Consider the following 25,371-nt stretch of genomic DNA (forward strand, 5'->3'; position numbering starts at 1 on the left):
GAGAGCTAACACCTATCCTTCTCAAACTCTTCCAAAATATAGCAGAGGGAGGAACACTCCCGAACTCATTCTATGAGGCCACCATCACCCTGATACCAAAACCAGACAAAGATGTCACAAAGAAAGAAAACTGCCCGGAGGAAGATGGCGGAAGAGTAAGACGCGGAGATCACCTTCCTCCCCACAGATACATCAGAAATTCATCTACACGTGGAACAACTCCTACAGAACACCTACTGAACGCTGACAGAAGACCTCAGACCCCCCAAAAGGCAAGAAGCTCCCCACATACCTGGGTAGGGCAAAAGAAAAAAAGAATAAACAGAGACAATAGGATAGGGACGGGACCTGCACCAGTGGGAGGGAGCCGTGAAGGGGGGAAGGTTTCTACACACTACAAGCCCCTTCGCGGGCGGAGACTGTAGGTGGCGGAGGGGGAAAGCTTCGGAGTAGCGGAGGAGAGCACAGCAACAGGGGTGCGGAGGGCAAAGCGGAGAGATTCTGGCACAGAGGACCGGTGCCCTCAGGCACACACCAGCCCGAGAGGCTTGTCTGCTCGGCCGCCGTGGCGGGCGGGGCTGGGAGCTGAGGCTCGGGTATCGGCTTTCAGTCGGAGCGCAGGGAGAGGACTGGGGCTGGCGGCAGGAAGAGAGCCTGAAGGGGTTAGTGCACCACGGCTAGCCCGGAGGGAGTCCGGGGAAAGGGTCTGGAGCTGCTGAAGAGGCAAGAGACTTTTTTCCCTTTTGTTTCCTGGTGCGCGAGGAGAGGGCATTAAGAGGGCTGCTTGGGGAAGCGCCGGAGACAGGCACGAGCCGCGGGTAAGGCACGGACCTCGGAGACGGGCGTGGGCCGCCGCCGCCGCCGCCGCCGCCGCCGCCACCGCCACCGCCGCCCGCCGCGGCCCGCCGCCGCCGCCGCCGCCGCCGCGGCCCGCCGCCGCCGCCGCTGCCGCGGCCGCCGCGGGGCCTGTGTGCGAGCGCGGGTCACTGTCCGCCCCGCCTTCCGGGGGGCCTGTGCACCCCGCCACTGCCGGGGTCCCCGAGACCCGGGGACGGCTTTCCCGGGAAAGCGCACGGAGCGCCACGGGCTGCTGCAACGTCACGCCGGCCTCTGCCGCCGCAGGCCCGCCCCACACTGCGCGCCCCTCCCTCCCCTCTGCCTGAGTGAGCCAGAGCCCCCGAATCAGCGGCTCCTTTAAACCCGTCCTGTCTGAGCGAAGAACGGACGCCCTCCGGCGACCTACGCGCAGAGGCGGGGCCAGGTCCAAGGCTGAGACCCGGGAGCTGTGAGAGCAGAGGCAGGGAAATCTCTCTGTGCAGCCTCGGAGGCAGCGGATTAAAGCTCCACGGTCCATTTGATGTGCCCTGCGTCTGTGGAGTGCATGAATGGACAGCGAATCATCCCAAATTGAGGAAGTGGACTTTGAGGACAAGATTTAAGACTTTCCCCCCTTTTCCTCTTTTTACAACGAATTATTCCAAATTAAGGAGGTGGACTTAGAGAGCAAGATTTCAGACTTCTCGCCCTTTTCATCTTTTTACAACGAATTATCCCAAATTGAGGAGGTGGACTTGGAGAGCAAGATTTTTGATTTTTCCCCCTGCTCTCTTTTTGTGAATGTGTATGTGTAATCTTCTGTGTAAGATTCTCTCTGTATAGCTTTGCTTCCACCATATGTCTCAGGGTTCTATCGGTCCGGTTTTTTTTTTTTTTTTTCAATAATTACTTTCTAATTTTAATAACGCTACTATATTTCATACTTTATTCTATTTTACTTTACCTGCTCTTTCTTTTTTTCCTACTCTCCCTTCCTCCCTCCCTCCCTCCGCTCCTCCTTTCCTTCTTTCTTTTTCTTTCCTCCCTCCCACCCTTCTTCTTTCCACTTTCTTTTTCTTTCCTTCCTCCCTCCCTCCTGTCTTTCTTCCTTTCCTTCCTCCCTCCCTCCCTCCTTTCTTTCCTTCTTTCTTTCCATCCTTCCTCCCTCCCTCCCTCCTTTCTTTCTTCCTTCCTTCCTTCCTTCCTTTCTTCCCTTCTTCCTTTCTTTCCCTCTCTCTTTCTTTCTTCTACTAATTCTTTCTTTCTACTTTTTCTCCCTGTTACTCTGAGCCGGGTGGATGAAAGGCTCTTGGTGCTGCAGCCAGGAGCCAGTGCTGTGCCTCTGAAGTGGGAGAGCCAACTTCAGGACACGGGTCCACAAGAGACCTCCCAGCTCCACATAATATCAAGCAGCGAAAATCTCCCAGAGATCTCCATCCCAACACCAGCACCCAGCTTCAGTCAACGACCAGCAAGCTACAGTGCGGGTCACCCTATGCCAAGCAACTAGCAAGGCAGGAACACAACCCCACCCATTAGCAGAGAGGCTACCTAAAAACATAATAAGGCCATAGGCACCCCAAAACACACCACCAGACGTGGACCTGTCCACCAGAAAGACAAGATCGAGCCTCAACCACCAGAGCACAGGAATTAGTCCCCCCCACCAGGAAGCCTACACAACCTACTGAAACAACCTTAGCCACTGGGGTCAGACACCAAAAACAACGGGAACTACGAATCTGCAGCCGGCAAAAAGGAGACCCCAAACACAGTAACATAAGCAAAATGAGAAGGCAGAAAAACACACAGCAGGTGAAGGAGCAAGATAAACACCTACCAGACCTAACAAATGAAGAGGTAATAGGCAGTCTACCTGAAAAAGAATTCAGAATAATGATAGTAAAGCTGATCCAAGATTCTATTTCCATGATCCATAATCTTGGAAATAGAATAGACAACATGCAAGAAACAGTTAACAAGGACCTAGAAGAACTAAAGATGAATCAAGCATCGATTAAAAACACAATAAATGAAATGAAAAATACTCTAGATGGGATCAATAGCAGAATAACTGAGGCAGAAGAACGGATAAGTGAGGTGGAAGATAAAATAGTGGAAATAACTGATGCAGAGCAAAATAAAGAAAAAAGAATGAAAAGAACAGAGGAGAGTCTCAGAGATCTCTGGGACAACATTAAACGCACCAACATTCGAATTATAGGGGTTCCAGAAGAAGAAGAGAAAAAGAAAGGGACTGAGAAAATATTTGAAGAGATTATAGTTGAAAACTTCCCCAATATGGGAAAGGAAATAGTTAATCAAGTCCAGGAGGCACAGAGAGTCCCATACAGAATAAATCCAAGGAGAAATACACCAAGACACATATTAATCAAACTGTCAAAAATTAAACACAAAGAAATCATATTAAAAGCAGCAAGGCAAAAACAACAAATAACACACAAGGGAATCCCCATCAGGTTAACAGCTGATCTCTCAGCAGAAACCCTACAAGCCAGAAGGGAGTGGCAGGACATAATTAAAGTGATGAAGGAGAGAAACCTGCAACCTAGATTACTCTACCCAGCAAGGATCTCATTCAGATTTGATGGAGAAATTAAAACCTTTACAGACAAGCAAAAGCTGAGAGAGTTCAGCACCACCAAACCAGCTTTACAACAAATGCTAAAGGAACTTCTCTAGGCAAGAAACACAACAGAAGGAATATACCTACAATAACGAACCCAAAGCAATTAAGGAAATGGGAATAGGAACATACATATCAATAATTACCTTAAATGTAAATGGACTAAATGCTCCCACCAAAAGACACAGAGTGGCTGAATGGATACAAAAACAAGACCCATATATATGCTGTCTACAAGAGACCCACTTCAGACCTAGAGACACATACAGATTGAAAGTAAAGGGATGGAAAAAGATATTCCATGCAAATGGAAATCAAAAGAAAGCTGGAGTAGCAATTCTTATATCAGACAAAATAGACTTTAAAATAAAGACTATTAGAAGAGACAAGGAAGGACACTACATAACGATAAAGGGATCGATCCAAGAAGAAGATATAACAATTGTAAATATTTATGCACCCAACATAGGAGCACCTCAATACATAAGGCAAATACTAACAGCCATAAAAGGGGAAATCGACAGTAACACAATCATAGTAGGGGACTTTAACACCCCACTTTCACCAATGGACAGATCATCCAAAATGAAAATAAATAAGGAAACACAAGCTTTAAATGATACATTAAACGAGATGGACTTAGTTGATATTTATAGGACATTCCATCCAAAAACAACAGAATACACATTTTTCTCAAGTGCTCATGGAACATTCTCCAGGATAGATCATATCTTGGGTCACAAATCAAGCCTCGGTAATTTTAAGAAAATTGAAATTGTATCAAGTATCTTCTCCGACCACAATGCTATGAGACTAGACATCAATTACAGGAAAAGATGTGTAAAAAATACAAACACATGGAGGCTAAACAATACACTACTCAATAACGAAGTGATCACTGAAGAAATCAAAGAGGAAATTAAAAAATACCTAGAAACAAATGACAATGGAGACACGACGACCCAAAACCTATGGGACGCAGCAAAAGCAGTTCTAGGGGGGAAGTTTATAGCAATACAATCCCACCTTAAGAAACAGGAAGCATTTCGAGTAAACAACCTGACCCTGCACCTAAAGCAATTAGAGAAAGAAGAACAAAAATACCCCAAAGCTAGCAGAAGGAAAGAAATCATAAAGATCAGATCAGAAATAAATGAAAAAGAAATGAAGGAAACGATAGCAAAGATCAACCAAACTAAAAGCTGGTTCTTTGAGAAGATAAACAAAATTGACAAAGCATTAGCCAGACTCATCAAGAAAAAAAGGGAGAAGACTCAAATCAATAGAATTAGAAATGAAAAAGGAGAAGTAACAACTGACACTGCAGAAATACAAAAGATTATGAGAGATTACTATAAGCAACTCTATTCCAATAAAATGGACAACCTGGAAGAAATGGACACATTCTTAGAAATGCACAACCTGCCAAGACTGACTCAGGAAGAAATAGAAAATATGAATAGACCAATCACAAGCACTGAAATTGAAACTGTGATTAAAAATCTTCCATCAAACAAAAGCCCAGGACCAGATGGCTTCACAGGTGAATTCTATCAAACATTTAGAGAAGAGCTAACACCTATCCTTCTCAAACTCTTCCAAAATATAGCAGAGGGAGGAACACTCCCAAACTCATTCTATGAGGCCACCATCACCTTGATACCAAAACCAGGCAAGGATGTCACAAAGAAAGAAAACTACAGGCCAATATCACTGATGAACATAGATGCAAAAATCCTCAACAAAATACTAGCAAACAGAATCCAACAGCACATTAAAAGGATCATACACCATGATCAAGTGGGGTTTATCCCAGGAATGCAAGGATTCTTCAATATACGCAAATCAATCAATGTAATACACCATATTAACAAGTTGAAGGAGAAAAACCATATGATCATCTCAATAGATGCAGAGAAAGCTTTTGACAAAATTCAACACCCATTTATGATAAAAACCCTGCAGAAAGTAGGTATAGAGGGATCTTTCCTCAACATAATAAAGGCCATATATGACAAACCCACAGCCAACATTGTCCTCAATGGTGAAAAACTGAAACCATTTCCACTAAGATCAGGAACAAGACAAGGCTGCCCACTCTCACCACTCTTATTCAACATAGTTTTGGAAGTTTTAGCCACAGCAATCAGAGAAGAAAAGGAAATAAAAGGAATCCAAATTGGAAAAGAAGAAGTAAAGCTGTCACTGTTTGCAGATGACATGATACTATACATAGAGAATCCTAAAGATGCTACCGAAAAACTACTAGAGCTAATCAATGAATTTGGTAAAGTAGCAGGATATAAAATTAATGTACAGAAATCTCTGGCATTCCTGTACACTAATGATGAAAAATCTGAAAATGAAATCAAGAAAACACTCCCATTTACCATCGCAACAAAAAGAATAAAATATCTAGGAATAAACCTACCTAAGGAGACAAAAGACCTGTATGCAGAAAACTATAAGACACTGATGAAAGAAATTAAAGATGATACAAATAGATGGAGAGATATACCATGCTCCTGGATTGGAAGAATCAATATTGTGAAAATGACTCTACTACCGAAAGCAATCTACAGATTCAATGCAATCCCTATCAAACTACCAATGGCATTTTTCACAGAACTAGAACAAAAAATTTCAAAATTTGTTTGGAAAAACAAAAGGCCCCGAATAGCTAAAGCAATCTTGAGAACGAAAAACGGAGCTGGAGGAATCAGGCTCCCTGACTTCAGACTATACTACAAAGCTACAGTAATTAAGACAGTCTGGTACTGGCATAAAAACAGAAAGATAGATCAGTGGATCAGGATAGAAAGCCCAGAGATAAACCCACGCACATATGGCCAACTTATCTTTGATAAAGGAGGCAGGAATGTACAGTGGAGAAAGGACAGCCTCTTCAATAAGTGGTGCTGGGAAAACTGGACAGGGACATGTAAAAGTTTGAGATTAGATCATTCCCTAGCACCATACACAAAAATAAGCTCAAAATGGATTAAAGACTTAAATGTAAGGCCAGAAACTATCAAACTCTTAGAGGAAAACATAGGTAGAACACTCTATGACATAAATCACAGCAAGATCCTTTTGGACCCACCTCCTAGAGAAATGGAAATAAAAACAAAGATAAACAAATGGGACCTAATGAAACTTCAAAGCTTTTGCACAGCAAAGGAAACCATAAAGAAGACCAAAAGACAACCCTCAGAATGGGAGAAAATATTTGCAAATGAAGCAACTGACAAAGGATTAATCTCCAAAATTTATAAACAGCTCATGCAGCTCAATAGCAAAAAAACAGACAACCCAATCCAAAAATGGGCAGAAGACTTAAATAGGCATTTCTCCAAAGAAGATATACAGACTGCCAACAAACACATGAAAGAATGCTCAACATCATTAATCATTAGAGAAATGCAAATCAAAACTACAATGAGATATCATCTCACACCAGTCAGAATGGCCATCATCAAGAAATCTAGAAACAATAAATGCTGGAGAGGGTGTGGAGAAAAGGGAACACTCTTGCACTGCTGGTGGGAATGTGAATTGGTACAGCCACTATGGAGAACGGTATGGAGGTTCCTTAAAAAACTACAAATAGAACTACCATATGACCCAGCAATCCCACTACTGGGCATATACCCTGAGAAAACCATAATTCAAAAAGAGACATGTACCAAAATGTTCATTGCAGCTCTATTCACAATAGCCCGGAGCTGGAAACAACCTAAGTGTCCATCATCGGATGAATGGATAAAGAAGATGTGGCATATATATACAATGGAATATTACTCAGCCATAAAAAGAAACGAAACTGAGCTATTTGTAATGAGGTGGATAGACCTAGAGTCTGTCATACAGAGTGAAGTTAGTCAGAAAGAGAAAGACAAATACCGTATGCTAACACATATATACGGAATTTAAAAAAAAAATGTCATGAAGAACCTAGGGGCAAAACGGGAATGAAGACGCAGACCTACTTGAGAATGGACTTGAGGATATGGGGAGGGGGAAGGGTGGGCTGTGACAAGGCGAAAGAGAGGCATGGACGTGTATACACTACCAAACGTAAGGTAGATAGATAGTGGGAAGCAGCCGCAGAGCACAGGGAGATCAGCTCGGTGCTTTGTGACCGTCTGGAGGGGTGGGATGGGGAGGGTGGGAGGGAGGGAGATGCATGAGGGAAGGGATGTGGGAACAGATGTATATGTATGACTGATTCACTTTGTTATAAAGCAGAAACTAATTAAAAAAATAAATAAATAAACTTTAAAAAAAAAAAAAGAAAGAAAACTACAGGCCAATATCACTGACGAACACAGATGCAAAACTCCTCAACAAAATACTAGCAAACAGAATCCAACAGCACATTAAAAGGATCATACACCATGATCAAGTGGGGTTTATCCCAGGAATGCAAGGATTCTTCAGTATATGGAAATCAATCAATGTGATACACCATATTAGCAAATTGAAGAATAAAAACCACATGATCATCTCAGTAGATGCAGAAAAAGCTGTGGACAAAATTCTACACATATTTATGATAAAAAACCCTCCAGAAAGTAGGGATAGAGAGAACTTACCTCAACATAATAAAGGCCATATATGACAAACCCACAGCCAACATCGTCCTCAATGGTGAAAAACTGAAAGCATTTCCACTAAGATCAGGAACAAGACAAGGTTGCCCATTCTCACCACTCTTATTTAACATTGTTTTGGAAGTTTTAGCCACAGCAAACAGAGAAGAAAAAGAAATAAAAGGAATCCAAATCGGAAAAGAAGAAGTAAAGCTGTCACTGTTTGCAGATGACAGGATACTATACATAGAGAATCCTAAAGATGCTACCAGAAAACTACTAGAGCTAATCAATGAATTTGGTAAAGTAGCAGGATACAAAATTAATGCACAGAAATCTCTTGCATTCCTATACACTAATGATGAAAAATCTGAAAGTGAAATTAAGGAAACATTCCCATTTACCATTGCAACAAAAAGAATAAAATACCTAGGAATAAACCTACCTAAGGAGACAAAAGACCTATATGCAGAAAACTATAAGACACTGACGAAAGAAATTAAAGATAATACAAACAGATGGAGAGATATACTACGTTCTTGGATTGGAAGAATCAACATTGTGCAAATGACTATACTACCCAAAGCAATCTACAGATTCAATGCAATCCCTATCAAACTACAAATGGCATTTTTCACAGAACTAGAACAAAAAATTTCACAATTTGTATGGAAATACAAAAGACCCAGAATAGCCAAAGCAATCTTGAGAAAAAAAACTGAGCTGGAGGAATCAGGCTCTGTGACTTCAGACTATACTACAAAGCTACAGTAATCAAGACAGTATGGTACTGGCACAAAAACAGAAATACAGATCAATGGAACAGGATAGAAAGCCCAAAGGTAAACCCACACACATTTGGTCAACTTATTTTTGATTAAGGAGGCAAGAATATACAATGGAGAAAAGACAGCCTCTGCAATAAGTGGTGCTGGGAAAACTGGACAGGTACATGTAAAAGAATGAAATTAGAACACTCCCTGACACCATACACAAAAATAAACTCAAAATGGATTAAAGACCTAAATATAAGGCCAGACACTGTAAAAGTCTTAGAGGAAAACATAGGCAGAACTCTCTATGACATAAATCACAGCAAGATCTTTTTTGACCCACCTCCTAGAGAAATGGAAGTAAAAACAAAAATAAACAAATGGGACCTAATGAAACTTAAAAACTTTTGCACAGCAAAGGAAACCATAAACAAGACTAAAAGACAACCCTCAAAATGGGAGAAGCTATTTGCAAATGAAGCAACTGACTAAGGATTAATCTCCAAAATTTACAAGCAGCTCACGCAGCTCAATATCACCAAAACAAACAACCCAATCTAAAAATGGGCAGAAGACCTAAATAGATATTTCTCCAAAGAAGACATACAGATGGCCAAGAAGCACATGAAAAGCTGCTCAACATCATTAATCATTGGAGAAATGCAAATCAAAACTACAATGAGATATCACCTCACACCAGTCAGAATGGCCATCATCACAAAATCTACAAACAATAAATGTTGGAGAGGATGTGGAGAAAAGGGAACCCTCTTGCACTGTTGGTGGGAATGTAAATTGATACAGCCACTATGGAGAACAGTATGGAGGTTCCTTAAAAAACTAAAATAGAACTACCATACCACCCATCAATCCCACTACTGGTCATATACCCTGAGAAAACCATAATTCAAAAAGAGTCATATACCACAATGTTCACTGCAGCTCTATTTACAACAGCCAGGACATGGAAGCAACCTAAGTGTCCATCAACAGATGAATGGATAAAGAAGATGTGACACATATATACAGTGGAATATTAGCCATAAAAAGAAAGGAAATTGAATTATTTATAGTGAGGTGGATGGACCTAGAGTCTGTCATACAGAGTGAAGAAAGTCAGAAAGAGAAAAACAAATATCCTATGCTAACACATATATATGGAATCTAAAAAAAAAAAAAAAAGTGGTCATGAAGAACCTAGAGGCAGGATGGGAATAAAGACACAGACCTACTAGGGAACGGACTTGAGGACACAGGGAGCGGGAAGGATAAGCTGGGATGAAGTGAGAGAGTGGCATGGACATATATACACTACTAAATGTAAAACCGATAGCTAGTGGGAAGCAGCCGCATAGCACAGGGAGATCAGCTCGGTGCTTTGTGACCACCTGGATGGGTGGGATAGGGAGGGTGGGAGGGAAGTGAGACACAAGAGGGAAGAGATGCAGGGATATATGTATATGTAGAGCTGATTCACTTTGTTATAAAGCAGAAACTAACACACCATTGTAAAGCAATTATACTCCAATAAAGATGTTAAAAAACTTTTTTAGATTAAAAAGTCTAGAAGCAAACACAAAAGAGTAAGAAATTAATAAGCTTATCTTGGAAAGTAATGTTTCAGAGGGCAGACATCATGACTTTTCATTCTGAAAAATCTAAAATAGTGTACTCCTTTCCCCACTTCCAAGAGTAAATGTCTGTATCCTACTCTACATAATAAACAAAGCACAGGACTTCTCTTTCAGTCCATTGGTTAAGACTCAGTGCTCCCAATGCAGGGGACCTGGGTTTGATCCCTTGTCGGGGAAGATCCCGCAGGCCACGTGGCACAGCCAAAACCATAAATAAATAAATAAAAATAAAGCATGTTCCCACGAGAGCTGACTTCTGATTTTTTTTATTTCAGATTAAGATTCATTTTTCTATTCTCTGATTTGGCCCAAGTGTCCCAAGGCCAAGCTGTGCATCACCCGCAGCATCTCTGACTCTGGAAACCTAGTCAGTTCCTCAGAGCACTGCGCGTGACAGTCCTGGGTCTACAGTAGCCATGGTCGTAGCAGGAGACAAGAAGAGAACCCCAAATCCAGGAGAATTCAATCCATGCCAAACGCTTGCACTGACCCCTACATGCTATGCTCTCCAGCGCTTCAATCTCACTCTGGAACTAAAAGAGAAGTGTTCCTACTCCCATGACTCTCGAACTGAGGAGCTCATACCCCCAGAGACAGTGAACCTGGGGAATGCAAAATCACAACGTGGAACATCTCCCTGCAGCATGATGGAAATAACCATAAACACTGTTTCTTTTTCTTTTTTTTTTTTTTTTTTGCGGTACGTGGGCCTCTCACTGCTGCGGCCTCTCCCATTGCGGAGCGCAGGCTCCGGACGCGCAGGGTCAGCAGCCATGGCTCACGGGCCCAGCGGCTCCACGGCATGTGGGATCCTCCCAGACAGGGTCAGGAACCCGTGTCCCCTGCATCAGCAGGCGGACTCTCAACCACTCTGCCACCAGGGAAGTCCCATAAACACTGTTTCTGTATTAAAATAGTACATGCTTAGGATTAGGATCAAAAGCCATGTGAATTTTTAAGCAGATGAGGATGCCAACAACAATAAGTCATGATGTTGAGCACTAACATTTATTGACCACCACGGGCAGGTGCTGCTCTAAGCTCTCTGCATGTACCAACTCATTTGATTCTCACAACAGCCCTCCAAGGTAGGGATATCATCCCCATCATACAGATGAGGACACTGAGGCTTAGAGAAGCAAAATAAATTGTGCAAGGGCATATAGTTTTAGTTTCAGAGGTGGTTTCTAACCCCAGAATCTAGTCAGTTACCATGACACAGGACAGGAGAGACCCTGCACAGGCCTGGAGCAGCCAGGCTGGCTGTGTAATGAAGTAGATCTGTATTTTGGACAATTGAGCCAAGTATGGAAAGACAAGAGACGGTGAGACTGCCTTAGTTCCTGGTTCCTGTCCCTTGGGAGGCCCAATGACTGGTACAGAGATATCCCTGTATTCACTTGCTGTAGTAAGTGTTTATCACTTCCAATGCATAACAAAGACAGTGGGTACCATGTTGAAGAGGAAAACTGGTATGCAGTGGTCCTTCTTACTATACTCTAGTGGTGTTTGTGTCCAGGTGCCCATCCCTCTCCTATGCAGCCCATGTGTTTCAGAGGGAAGGGATCCCACCCCCAGCTCTAGGGGCAGATCCTGACTAGTGAGGGCCAGTCAGCCGGTATCAGCCTCCGATCACACTTACTGGTCCACGAGGGAGCAGGTGATTGAGGCTGACTCAAAGAGATTCAGGGAAAGGCCTTTTCCCTCTTGGTTGGGATGGGTTCTCTCACTCTCACAGGTCTCTTTCCCTCACTAAATGAGGACAAGTATGTGTGCTACCCTAGTTGCTGCTGGCAGCCATGAGCTAAACAAACTTGAAAAAAAAATTGGATACACAGGGAAAGGTGGAGCCGAAAGAACAACAACTATGAAACTGTACCCCACTTGGTTAGGAGATAATAGAGCTCCTTACTAAGAGGAAGGACAGTGTCATTGCCAGCAGCATAGATTCTGGAGCCAAACCACCTGGGGTTTGAACCTGACTCTGACACTTACTGGCCATCTTAGCTAGTATAAGTTACTTAACTTCTCTAAGCCTCAAGTTGTAAAATGGGCATAATAATAGTTCCAACCTCATAGGGTTGCTATGAGAATTAAATGAATTTATATATAGAAACTCATATAGACACAAATACATACATATATCAAGCACTTAGAACAGAGGCTGGCACCTAGTAAACATATATAAGTGATGGCTGGAATCACCTGAGTCAGGGTGTCTGTAATTTGCTGTGGAAGGCGGCCTGATGGGTATAGGAGAAGGAACAGAACAAGTATAGTAGGACGTCTCTGAGGCATGGAGTGCCAAGCTGGACTCTGGAAAATTTGAGATGAGTGCAAAACATCACATCACTCTAGCTTCTGAAAAGGATGTAAACTCCATTCCATAAAAACTGCAGGGGAAAAATGTCCAATGAAGGTAATAAAGGAAGAAAGCATATTAGAAATACCCAGTTGTGTGACACACAGACAGAGGAAGACCGAAGGAGCTCTTCCCCAAGAAGGTGCCACAACTGCAGAGACGTCAGCAGAAAGCCAAAACTGGATCTATGTAAAGAGACACAGATCAAGGCTTGGCCAGATTCTACGGGAAACCCATTTCAGGCCATCTCTGAATTGAGCCGACAGGCCACGCACAGGGACAGAATGACATCTGGTTTCCCGTCACACATCCACACCTGCTAACCAACACACAGCTTGAAGGTCTAATTTTAGACTCAGCAGCCGTGACAGCATTTTTTTTCTTTAAAAAAAGATTGTCCATATTTCATCTTCTGGGTGCAGTAGATAGCCCTTACTCTCACATTCCCTGCAAAGGAGAGGAATGGAAATAATAATGGGTCCTTTCTTTCATGTCCCCCCAAGATTACCCACTCATTTAGAATGTCCACCTAAAATGCCTTTCTAAATCCATGTCAAGACCTAAGAAAACATAAGTTTCCCAGAGCCTAAATCACAGCTGTCATTACATCATCCCCTGCTCAGAAACCTTTGTGTGACTGCTTGTTGCCAGAAGAACAAAACCCATTCTCCACAACCTGGAATCCAAAGCAACCTACAGTTTGAGATTAAGTCCATCCTTTAAAAATGTCCATATTCCTGCGTCACCACTTTGCTCAAGATGGGGTCACATATTGGCTGGGCAACTTAGTGACCATCTCTCTTTGGGTAAGTTATTTAACCTTAGCTTCAAAACACCTCAGGTGAAGGATCTAGCTTTGATCTTGACATAATAGGAGTCAGTAAATACTGGCCTTCTGTGTCAATCATTAAAAAGAGAGTGTTTGGGCCTCCCTGGTGGCGCAGTGGTTGGGAGTCCGCCTGCCGATGCAGGGGATACGGGTTTGTGCCCCAGTCCGGGAGGATCCCATATGCCGCGGAGCGGCTGGGCCCGTGAGCCATGGCTGCTGAGCCTGCGCGTCCGGAGCCTGTGCTCCGCAACGGGAGAGGCCACAACAGTGAGAGGCCCGCTTACCACAAAAAAAAAAAAAAATTAAAAAGAGAGTGTTTTGCAGAGGACAGGAACATAACAAACCAAAGAAAGGAAAAGGTGTAGTTGGTCAAACTTTTTTACAGAGGAATCTGGTAATATGTATCAAAATATAAAATGCACATAACCTTTGAATTGACCCAGAAATCCCACCTGTCCCATCTATCTTAAAAGGTCATTGAATAAGTGAGGAAATATGTAATCATAGGGATTTCATCACAGCATTGTTTATAATAGCGAAAAATTCAGAAACAATCTAAATGCCATTAGGATTGGACCAAGAAACCTATGTAAACAGACACTATTGATAGATGATGAAAACTGCTTTTTTCCCTGAATTTAGTGTTTTTTACAAGATACATGTAACATTTTTTCCAAAATCAGAATGACTATTTAAAAAATAATTTTTAAAAACACACAATGGAAAAAGGTCCTGCAGGACACTTTCTTGGATTCTCCAGGACAGTTATTATTTTACAAAGAACTGATGAAGGTTTAGTACTGCTTTTCAGACCAGCCGACAGCCCAGGTAGCTGATAAAATGAGGCTAAAATGAGGTATATGAGAGACTTCTGTGCTTTTTGCATAAAATCAGCCAATTCTGTCCCTTTACTACTTCTACAAAAAAAGGGAAAAAAAACCTCTATTCTTTACCCACAACTTTTATAGTTAATCCTAAACATCTATGTTCTATGTGAAGTTCTTGACATGAGGGAGACTAAGAAGAAAAAAGCTAGTGGGTGGTTCACAGCAAGCCCACCTCATACACTAATAAGACTTGACATTCATACTCACCCAGTGTGCTGCTGGAGCATTCTAGAATTAACACTATAGGACCAAAATTATGGGGAGCAGAAATGATTTGAACAAGTGATAGGGCTTCAGACGGATTTTAGATTTCTGATTTTTAGTTATTTGGGTTTGAGGGCTTTATTTCCCTTAAAATGACAGGTAAGTAAAAATCTCAAACCATATAGAACAGAAAAACATACAGTAAATTATCCTCTGAAATCATAGTTCACAGCAATAATCACTATTAACATGTGGTGCTTGTTATAGTTTGCTTTTGTTTGTAAACCTATTTCAAAGGAATTAATCATTTCTCACCCATTATACTGGCAAAAATTAAAAAGTATGTTAATATTAAGTCCTGGCAATATTGTAGGAAATAAGCTTTCATGTGCTGCTGCTGAGAGTGTAAATTAACTTATTAATATATTGGTGACAGAATCTGTATACACTTAAAAGATGCATGTCCTGAGAACCAGCCACATAACTTTCTTTTATCGAGGAATAATTCATATACCATGAAATTCACCCCTTTAAGGTACACAGTTCAGTGGTTTTAGTATCTTCAGAGGTGTGCAACCATCAACGCTAGTTCCAGGATATTTTCATCACCCCAAAGAGAAATTCCATACCCATCAGCAGTTCACTCCCTCTTCTCCTGTCCTCCTTGCCCATGGCAACCACTAATCTACTTTCTGTCCCTATGGATCTGCCTGTTATGGACATTTCAAATCAACTGACTCAAACAATATATGGCCTTTTGTAACTGGCTTCTTTCGCTGAAAACAGTGTGTTCAAGCTTCATCCACATTGTAACATGAATCATTACTCCATTTCTTTTTATGGCTGAATAATATTCCATTGTATGGATATACCACATTTGGTTATATATTCATCAGATGAAGGATATTTGGCTTGTTTCCACATTCTGCCTATTACAAATAATGGGGCTATGAACATTCCTGCAAATTTTTGTGGATTTTTTCAATACAATGTAGAATTGCTGAGTCAAGTGGTAACTCAACATTTAACTGTTTGAGGCACTGAAAAACCATTTTGCACAGCAGCTGCACCATTTACATTCCCACCAGCAGTATGCGAGGGTTCCAATTTCTCCACATCCTTTCCAACACTTGTTACTGTGTCTCTTTTTTATTATAGCCATCCTAGCAGATTTGAAGTGGTATCTCAATGTGGTTTTAATTTGCATTTTCCTAAACACTAAAGATGTTGAGCATCTTTTCATGTACTTATTAGTCATCTGTATACCTTTCTGGATAAATATCTACTCAAATGCCTTGCCCATTTATTAATTGGGTTGTCTCTTTATTACTGAGTTGTAACAGTCCTTTACATATGCTGGATACTAAACCCTTATCAGTTATACAGTTTGCAAATATTTTCTCCCATTTGTTGAGCTGTCTTTTCACCTCCTCGACAGTGTCCTTTGAAGCACAAAAGTTTTTCATTTTGATGAAGTCAACTTTACCTATTTTTTTCTTTTGTTGCTTGGGCTTTTGGTGTCATATCTAAGAAACTACCGCCTAATCCAAGATCGCATAGATTTACACCTATGTTTTTTCCTAAGAGTTTTATAGTCTTAACCCTTTCATTTAGTTCTTTGATCCATTTTGAGTTAATTTTGTATTTGGTGTGAGATAGAGGTCCATCTTCGTTCTTTTGAATGTGGATATTCAGTTGTGCCAGCACCATTTGTTGAAAAGAATACTCTTTCCTCATGGAATTATCTTGGCATATAGCTCTTTAAAATCTACCTGAAGTGTTCTGTAGTTTGATTGTGGCAATGGTTACACAACTGTATATGTGTGTGTTTGCCAAAACTCATTGAATTATACACTAAGAATAAATTTTGTATGTAAATAATAACTCAATAAACCTGACAATTAAAAATTCTCCTTTAACATAATACTGTATGTCAACTATATTTCAATAATAAAATCAATTCTCCTTTAGAGAAACATTCACATATAGAATATACAAGGATCGTATGCTTCACAAATATTACAGTACTGTTTATATATAAGAGTAACTAGAAACCATCTGAACACCTGTCCAAAAGGAAAAAAGCTAAATAGAATGTAGTATAATGATAGGATTGAACACTATGCAGCAGTTCAAAGGAATAAACGATTTTATAGACATCAAATGGATAAAGTTTAGAAACATTCTACTAAACAAAAAAGATAAGTGCACAATGATTTACACAGAATGAAAGCATGTATGTAAAAAAGATAATCAAAACCATACTATACAGGTTCTATGAGTATCTAAAGGTATCTCTTAAAGGTCTGGAAGAATACTCAATACACTGATAACACTCACTGCCTCTGGAGAAGGCAAAAAGGGCACCAAATTGGATAGGACAGTCTGAAAGGAGTTGAGCTGTCATTTTTCCCCCAAAGGGAAATCTAGTTACTGATTACTTGTGTGATTAAAAATTAATAGTATATAATTTATGTGAGTTGTAAACAGAGGTTATAAGTATGGAATCATAGCTTTTTAATATGCGTGCTCATTTGTGCTTCCCCACACCCAACCTACATGCACACCACACACACACACACACACACACACACACACACACACACACACACAAGGTGATCTTACCAATTTGGATTTTCTATACTTTCCCGGAAGACAGACTCTTCCTTCATGGATGCATATTGTGTCCACGTAAGGCAGTGACTCCTTATAGCCATGTTCCTTTCCTGAGGATTGAACCATGATTCCTCTTCTAACTGGACATTAGGTACCTTTAAAATGTTCACCTGTCCAAAAGACAGAAAATGGCTTTCTGAATTTAGGAAGAACGAGCTACATAAGGACTGTGTTCAGAGTTGCTTTTAGTCTTGGGGAATTAAGAGGACAAGTGATCCTGATATATGGATGATGGCTCACCAATGGCTGTAAGTCCTTGATAATCAAACATACTATGACCTTACTAAATGCCAGTAAGGACATGCAAATGGCCCAGGATTTACACAGCCTGTATAGTCCCTGGCCTTATTTCCCTAACTGCTAAACACTAAGCAAAGTATCAGCCTCCTTCGTGTCTCCTCTAGGGCTGGTTATGGCCTTCTTAAATTGACAGATTCTAATTGGGCCCACTTATGGGCTCACATGCAGGACAATATCAGATAAAATATTTTCTTCATTTTAAACTCTGCCCAATATCTAGAAATGTATGCTTTCCTAGATGGAGGAAACATGCAAAGCTACAAAGGCAGAATTGTACAAGTCAGGGTGTCCTTAAATTATTTAAGAATGGAGATACAAGACAAAGTTGAATGCCTTTTTAAATAATAGATGCAAAGCATGTATACAGGGCAAAGGCAGGGTGCACACTCTGTGGAAAAAGCCAGCAATAATTTGCTGCACATACTGCAACATATTATTATCTGGAAAATAAAAGAAAGTTCATTTTCATTGTCCTATCAGCCTTCTTTCCACTAAAGCAAGCAACAGAGTCTTAATCCATGATAAGAAAGTGATGGAAGCTGCCATGTTTTCTACATACAGCACAGCAAAGCAATTTGCAAGCTAACCGGCAGGAGCCCCGCTGGGTTTTATATCACACACAGGATCACTTCCAGGTTGAAAAGACTGAGACATTTTTAAAAGTACACAGCAAGACACTCTCCTCTATTTCCTAATGATTCTAAAAGGACTCTTGTCAATAATCCCTCTACGGTTAAAGCAATGTGATTAAAAATTTCACTCACCTTTTTCCAACAATCACCAGAGTGCTCAAGGATTCAAAGAGAGAAAACAATTTGCTATCATGAAGATTTCATCATCAATACCATTACTTTACAGAAACACACACAAAAAGACTTACAGAGGGTGCTGAAAACACTATACTCCCCAAACCATTCTTACTGACATTAAAATGGAAACTGAAGCTTTTCTCTTCCTTACTGAAGATTACACTTAATATTTACCATCTGCCCACTTCTGATCATTCTTACCTAAGAGTCATATCTACCATGGACAGATTAGAAAACACGGCCACTTCATGCAAAATGTCCAAAGTATCTTTTAAAATAATTGTAGCCCATCTCTATGTACACTAAGAGCCCTCCATAAAAGAGACAAAACAGACAGGAAAAAAACTCTCTCTGGTAGCACCTGTCAAAACTGAGGTTGGACAGGAGACAGATTTCTTCCTTTGAAGGGCTCTGAGGTAGGAGAACTGGGGAAGTTCTAACACTCCTTCACATCAGAAAATGCTATCTCTTTCTATGACTGTTTGGAAAACACCCAACGTTACACCAAATCTGATTAAATTTTGAAATGAATTTACCTTCCTTAAAATTTCTGGAACCACATTTTGACAGACTGCAATCCTCTTTCTATAGATGATCCCTGTTGACACATCTAGAAACAGAAAATTTTTACACTCAAAAAAAAACTGACAGAAATGTATTCTTGTTTTAATGTCAATAAAACTTTTAATGTCAATCTCAATGTTCTATATGTAGAATTCCCAGAGAAAATATTTAACTCAAAACCCAGCATCCTGACCACTTTTCTGGGCCAAATCCCTCCAAGTATCTGTGAGCAAGGAATAAGGATAAAATAGCTAGCCACTCACACTGCACATTCTAAATTCAAGGACGAAAGAATCGTAAATCGTTCACTGCTCAGGACTATCAATGTCAACACTCCAATGGCCATGACCAATGAGCCTCCTGCTCAGCTCCAATGAAGAGAATGTTTTTTATTTTTTGGGTTTTTTTTTTTTTTTTTTTTTAGGGGGGTACGCGGGCCTCTCACTGTTGTGGCCTCTCCTGTTGCGGAGCACAGGCTCCAGACGTGCAGGCTCAGCGGCCATGGCTCACGGGCCCAGGCGCTCCGCGGCATGTGGGATCCTCCCAGACCGGGGCACAAACCTGTGTCCCCTGCACCGGCAGGCGGACTCTCAACCACTTCGCCACCAGGGAAGCCCAAAGAGAATGTTTTAACAAAACGATGGAGAATCTGATTCTGCCACCTTCTGCACCAAACATGTTTTCAAGCACAGGTTTCTGGCTACAAATTTAAACCTATTATTAATTATATTGGGCATACTCTTCTCTCGTAGGGGAGCAGACTCCCTGTGGCTGGAACTATTCTGTTCTGGAAAGAAGTTTACAGAATAGCACTAGGGACATTAAAAAAAAAACACACACACACACACAATAAATGTGAGCTGAGAAAAAAAGGAAACCAAATCAGAGAAAAATATAAACTCTGAAGTATTGTCTTTTGCTCTGTGAATTACTGTGACTCAGCATGTTCCTACAGTTTCTCAAAGCTCTGGCTATAACAGCCCTGAACCTTGGTGCAAACACCCTGAGTGCCCAGAAGTTGTTGGTAGGGTGAGAAATTGGTCCATCTCCTCTGCCCACTGGCATGCCTTTGGCCATCTCATCCAAGGTCTGCAGCACACATAGTGAAAATGGATGAGCCACTCCCGGAGGCAAAGATGCCCCTGTCAGTGGTAGAAATTATAATTAACCACTTACGAATATGCACATTGTTCTATCATTTGATCTTCTCAACAATCTAAAGGCAGGTTGTTATTATTTTCCCATTTAACGGATGAAGAAATAGAGCCTCCAAGAAGTTAGGTCATGTAGATAGTAACAAAATCAGGACCTGAAATCAGACTTTCCTAATGCCATATAAAACCTTTCTCCTACAAGTGCAGGTACCTGAGAAAATGGCTTTTAATCATATTTACAGAGTTATGGGAGTGCAGGAAATACCCTCGCAAAGACAGTTCTCTCTTCACCAAGCAGAGAGAATGCCTCAGAGTCACGAAATGAACATCTCATACGTCTTCTCAGCAGGTTCAAGAGCATGGTAGACCGAGCCTGGGTGTCTCCAAAGGTTTACACATTGGTGATGTGCATCACTATAGCTTCCTTCATTGCCAGCTCTCGAGTTCAAACACTGACAGTGAAAACGCTTCTACCAGAGATGTAAATGACAGAGAACAGGAGAGACTCCTACACTCCAGTCCAAGGATCAGTAAACATCTTCTGTAAAGCGCCAGATGGTAAATATTAATATTTTAGGTTTTGTGGGCCATACAGTCTCTGTTACCACAACTCTATTGCTGTGATAAAGAAGTAGGCACAGATAATACATAAACAAATGGGCATAGCTGTGTGCCAATAAAACTTATTTACAACAACAGGCAACACAAGTATAATTTGTCAAGCCCTACTCTAGTCAATACTGCACCGTATTGTTAAGCAGTTTTGATTCCATAATCCAATCATTTTACAGTCACATCTCATATACATGCTATTAGTCATATCTATTTTGCCATCTATAAAATGATATATGACTATATCAAGAAACGTAGCCATGTGACCTCATTGTTCTGGGGATTAAGTTAATACAAGTAAGAGTGCCTGGCACACCTTAAGTGTTCAAAAATGTAAACTGTCACAGCTGTCGTCAACTCTTAATGGAGAAGGTGACAAGAGCATAAGGCATGCCTTCTACTGCTGGAAATGCCGGGTGCTCTTTTCTATCAGTCACCTCGAATCCAGAACTATACCTGGTAATATACCTGTTTAAAATATAACAGGCCACACACACACACAAAGACACACATCTTTACAAAGATCGGTAGCACTTACCTTTTTTTTCCTCCACAATTTTTACAGAGATGACATTTTTATCCATGGGGTTTGGATACTAAATGAAAACACATAAAGAAAAATTACCATTCTTTTTTTTACCAGTGTATGACTTCATAGTAACCAGTTATTTGCAGAAACAGTAAATATTATCCAAGCAATCTCTAAGGCCAGTTTTCAATCAAGAGTCTTAATTTTACTAGTTCGTAATAGGTAAGTAGATGTTGTCATCAACTGGACCTGTATGAAATCAGGAGAAACCTTCTTTGGAGTCAACCTAGCTCTGGATGGAGAGGGGGAGGTTAGGTTAAGCTAATTAATAAATAATACTATTAATACTGAACCAGCCTTACATAAATCAAGCGTGTTCTTTGTAAGAGGCACTGCATTGAATGCTTTACTTGCATGATCTTTTTTAAAAGCAGCCTCTCTGTTGTGATTGGATCATGGGATATCATTATCCCATCTTTCAGAAACTAAATGGAAACTAAATAAAATCAGAAAGCTTAGGGTCACCCAGCTGGTTAGTGGTAGAGCCACAAAATTAAATCAGGCCTAGTATCAATACATAGTGAATTCCTTCACTATTGTCCTTTACTATTGCCTGGTGGCTGGGTCAGCATCACAGGAGTATAATCACAGAAGGAGTCTATGCCAGGTGCCCAATAGTTTATTTATGTGTATATGTGTATGGCTGAGTCACTTTTCTGTACAGAAGAAACTGGCACAGCACTGTAAATCAACTATATTTCAATAAAGAAAAAAATACCCCAAAAAAGTTTATTTATTGATTAAATTCCCCTGAAACACAATTTCATGTTAATAAAAAGCTGATAGGGCTTCCCTGGTGGCACAGTGGTTAAGAATCCACCTGCCAGGGCTTCCCTGGTGGCACAGTGGTTAGGAATCCACCTGCCAATGCAGGGGGCATGGGTTCAAGCCCTCATTCAGGAAGATCCCACACACTGCAGAGTAGCTAGGCCCGTGTGCCACAACTACTGAGCCTGCACTCTAGAGGCCGCACGCCTAGAGCCGGTGCTCCGCAACAAGAGAGGCCACCACAATGAAAGGCCCACACATGGCAATGACGAGTAGCCCCCGCTCACCGCAACTAAAAAGAAAGCCCACGCGCAGCAACGAAGACCCAACGCAGCCAAAAATAAATTAATTAATTAATAAGAAAGGGAAAAAAAAAAAAAAAGAATCCACCTGCCAATGCAGGGGACATGGGTTTGAGCCCTGGTCCAGGAAGATCCCACATGCCACGGAGCAACTAAGCCCGTGCGCCACAACTACTGAGCCCGCGTGCCTAGAGCCCGTGCTCCGCAACAAGAGAAGCCACCGCAATGAGAAGCCCACGCGTGCACCACAACGAAGAGTAGCCCCTGCTCGCCACAACTAGAAAGGTCGTGCGCAGCAACGAAGACCCAACACAGCCAAAAATAAATTTATGAAAAGAAAAAAAACTGATAATAGCTACCATTTTTGTCCTAGGCAGTTTAATATATTATTTCAGTTTAATTCTCAAAACTATTCCATGAGTTACATTCTGGGTTTTTTTTTTTTTTCCCTTTCACTTGTGAGAAATTAAGCTTGTATAAACTAAGTCATTTGCTCAAAATCCCCCAGCTAATGATCATCAAGACTGTAATTTAGCCACAGATACTTTCTTTTGCCTTCAAGGCCTGCCCACCTAACCTACCCTCAAACACCTCAGTCACTCAAACCCCACACTTTCCACTGCTCAGATGCAAAAAGAGACTCAGACAGTAGAAGTCCTCAAAGCCAGAGGACAAGCAGGCTGCTGACCAGGCCTGCTGAACGCCTGTCGGGCTCTATTCCCAGAGGTTTACTGCTTCATCATGCGATCTAATATGAAAGGAAAATCACAGGGAAGTCTTATCCAAAACACCGTAAGGTGCTGAGGGGGAGATGAGAGCAGCGAACAGGCTGGGGGCGGGAGGTGGGGGGGGCGGCAGGGGACAGGGCCCTCCACTTGGTAAGCTTGAGCTTTAAGCCTTCTGAACCCAGGAAATGGTCTACAAAACTCAGTGAGCAGGGCTCTTCCCCACCCCATGGCAGCTCTGTGTCTGCATGCATCCATTTGTGTAAGAGGTTGACTGAGGGACTGATTTTTCAGGGAAAAGGAACCATCACTTTCACACATTGTTAAAGATATCTGTGGCCCCAAAAGACCTGGGATAAGAACACAGACTCTACAAGAGCAGGAATTTTGTATCTCCACCAGCCAGCACAGTGTCTGGCACATAGCAGGCACTCAATGAATATTTGCTGAATGAATGAACAATCTGGAAGATAACCTCTGGGATCAATGTGGAAACTAAACCTTACTCCCTTCGAGGACCAGGGGAACCAATCTATGAAGCGAGCAGTGGGCTCAGTCCTTGGCATCCTCAACACCACATCACACCCCATGCCGTAAACTCTGCCAGTCACACTCCCATCCGGGCAACTGCAATCTTGATAACACATCAACAACTTGCCTTTTTGTTTGTTTGTCTGTGGCCACACGCTCGGCTTTTAGGATCTTAGTTCCCAGACCAGGGATCAAACCCAGGCCCCGGCAGTGAAAGCACCAAGTCCTAACCACTGGACTGCCAAGGAGTTCCCCAACATGGCTGTTTAAATATTTATTTATTCATTCATTCATGTTTGCTCCAGAAAAAAATGCTCAAAATTACAATGCTTGTTTTCTTTAAGTTTAACCTTCAGTATTTGTTTGAAGATAATGGCCATCACGGGGGGTCAGGTTTAGCTATTCTGTCCCTCAGCAAGGGGGCTTCACTTACACAACACCCTTGAAGTGAGGGAGATATCTGAGACTCACACAGATGCCCTTAATTTTTAGTGTGTGTGTGTGTGTGTGTGTGTATAGAAATCAGAACTCTTATACTAAGGTAAAATGAGAGTATGAGAATATTGCCTCTACTACAGTTCTATTTTACTCATTTTATTATATTCATCAATACATCCTAACTGACTATTATAAATACACTGTAAGTTGTAGGAAGATGACTGAACTAAATTATGAAAGAGGTTGGAAACATAATCACCAGAGAAGGCTAATGATAAAAATTCCCCAAGTTCTGATTACTTCACAAAGTTATCAGTGAAATTCCTAAAGATTATAAACTCAAATGCTTTACTCATGCTTTTATATAACTTTAATATCTGCTTATTAGGGTGAAGGGTATCGATTTAAATAATAGTGAAACTATTCTTCACTTAACAGTTTTCTGACTACCTAAGAATTGTTCCAAGCACTAGGGACAGTGTAATGAAACAAACAAGATTGTAGCCTCTTAGAGAGTTTACATGTTAGTCAGAAAAACAAAAAATAAAATATATAAGGAGAAAATAAATCAGACTAAGGGATAACAGGGGCTTGGGAAATCATGAAGAGGAGCCATTGTAAGATACTTAAGGGTCACTCATTAGACAATTCTTGCAAATTACAAAGTAAAATGGAAGTTGTCTCAGCCAAACACAAGAAATCCTAAACTATTCGCTCTAGTAAACTCATTTGCAAGATTCAAGGCATTTTCCTATGCAACTACTTTTGGAGTTGAAGAGACGTGAGCCTCAAGTTTCCTTCCATATGTGAATGGAAAAAGAAATCAGAGGTTTATTTACAATAGCTAAATACCATGACGTGAAAGGCATATATTTTAACTTTTTTAAAGATTTACTGTGCTGAGGCGCCCCCTACCTGGCATTACTCAAAATTTTCTGACACCATCTTGTGGTAACTTGAATATTCATGATTGAATTCACAAAAATGTATCTGAAGTCAGCTAATAAGGGGTCGAGAGAGGGAAGGCTGCTCAGAGAGGATCACCACCAGGAATGCCAATTGGGAAGACAGGAAGCAGGTGACCAGGCTTCTCTGGACACCTGTACAAACACAGTGTGACAGTGGAAAGGGTTAAGCTAGATCAGGATCAAGCCCATCA

The 25,371-nt window shown here is 41.3% G+C and overlaps 1 protein-coding gene across 4 annotated transcripts in view; it reads right to left on the reverse strand.

The window, feature by feature from the left end:
- Positions 1 to 25,371, reverse strand: part of PRELID2 (PRELI domain containing 2) — an 86,588-nt gene that overhangs the window by 51,203 nt on the left and 10,014 nt on the right. For 2 of the 4 annotated variants that reach the window (XM_081230511.1, XM_081230513.1), the window contains exons 2-4: positions 21,398 to 21,455; positions 19,066 to 19,139; positions 17,370 to 17,530 (exon numbers count right to left, since the gene is read on the reverse strand). In XM_081230511.1, coding sequence (XP_081086637.1) covers positions 17,370 to 17,530; positions 19,066 to 19,139; positions 21,398 to 21,455 — 293 coding nt within the window. Of the gene's footprint in view, positions 1 to 13,183; positions 13,272 to 17,369; positions 17,531 to 19,065; positions 19,140 to 21,397; positions 21,456 to 25,127; positions 25,154 to 25,371 lie in introns of those variants that run through there. The other 2 variants (XM_081230512.1, XM_081230514.1) reach the window with 2 other exon arrangements.

This window comes from Mesoplodon bidens (genome assembly GCF_964165515.1).
Source record: "Mesoplodon bidens genome assembly, chromosome: 4".
In the NCBI taxonomy this organism is placed as follows: Eukaryota; Metazoa; Chordata; class Mammalia; order Artiodactyla; family Ziphiidae; genus Mesoplodon; species Mesoplodon bidens.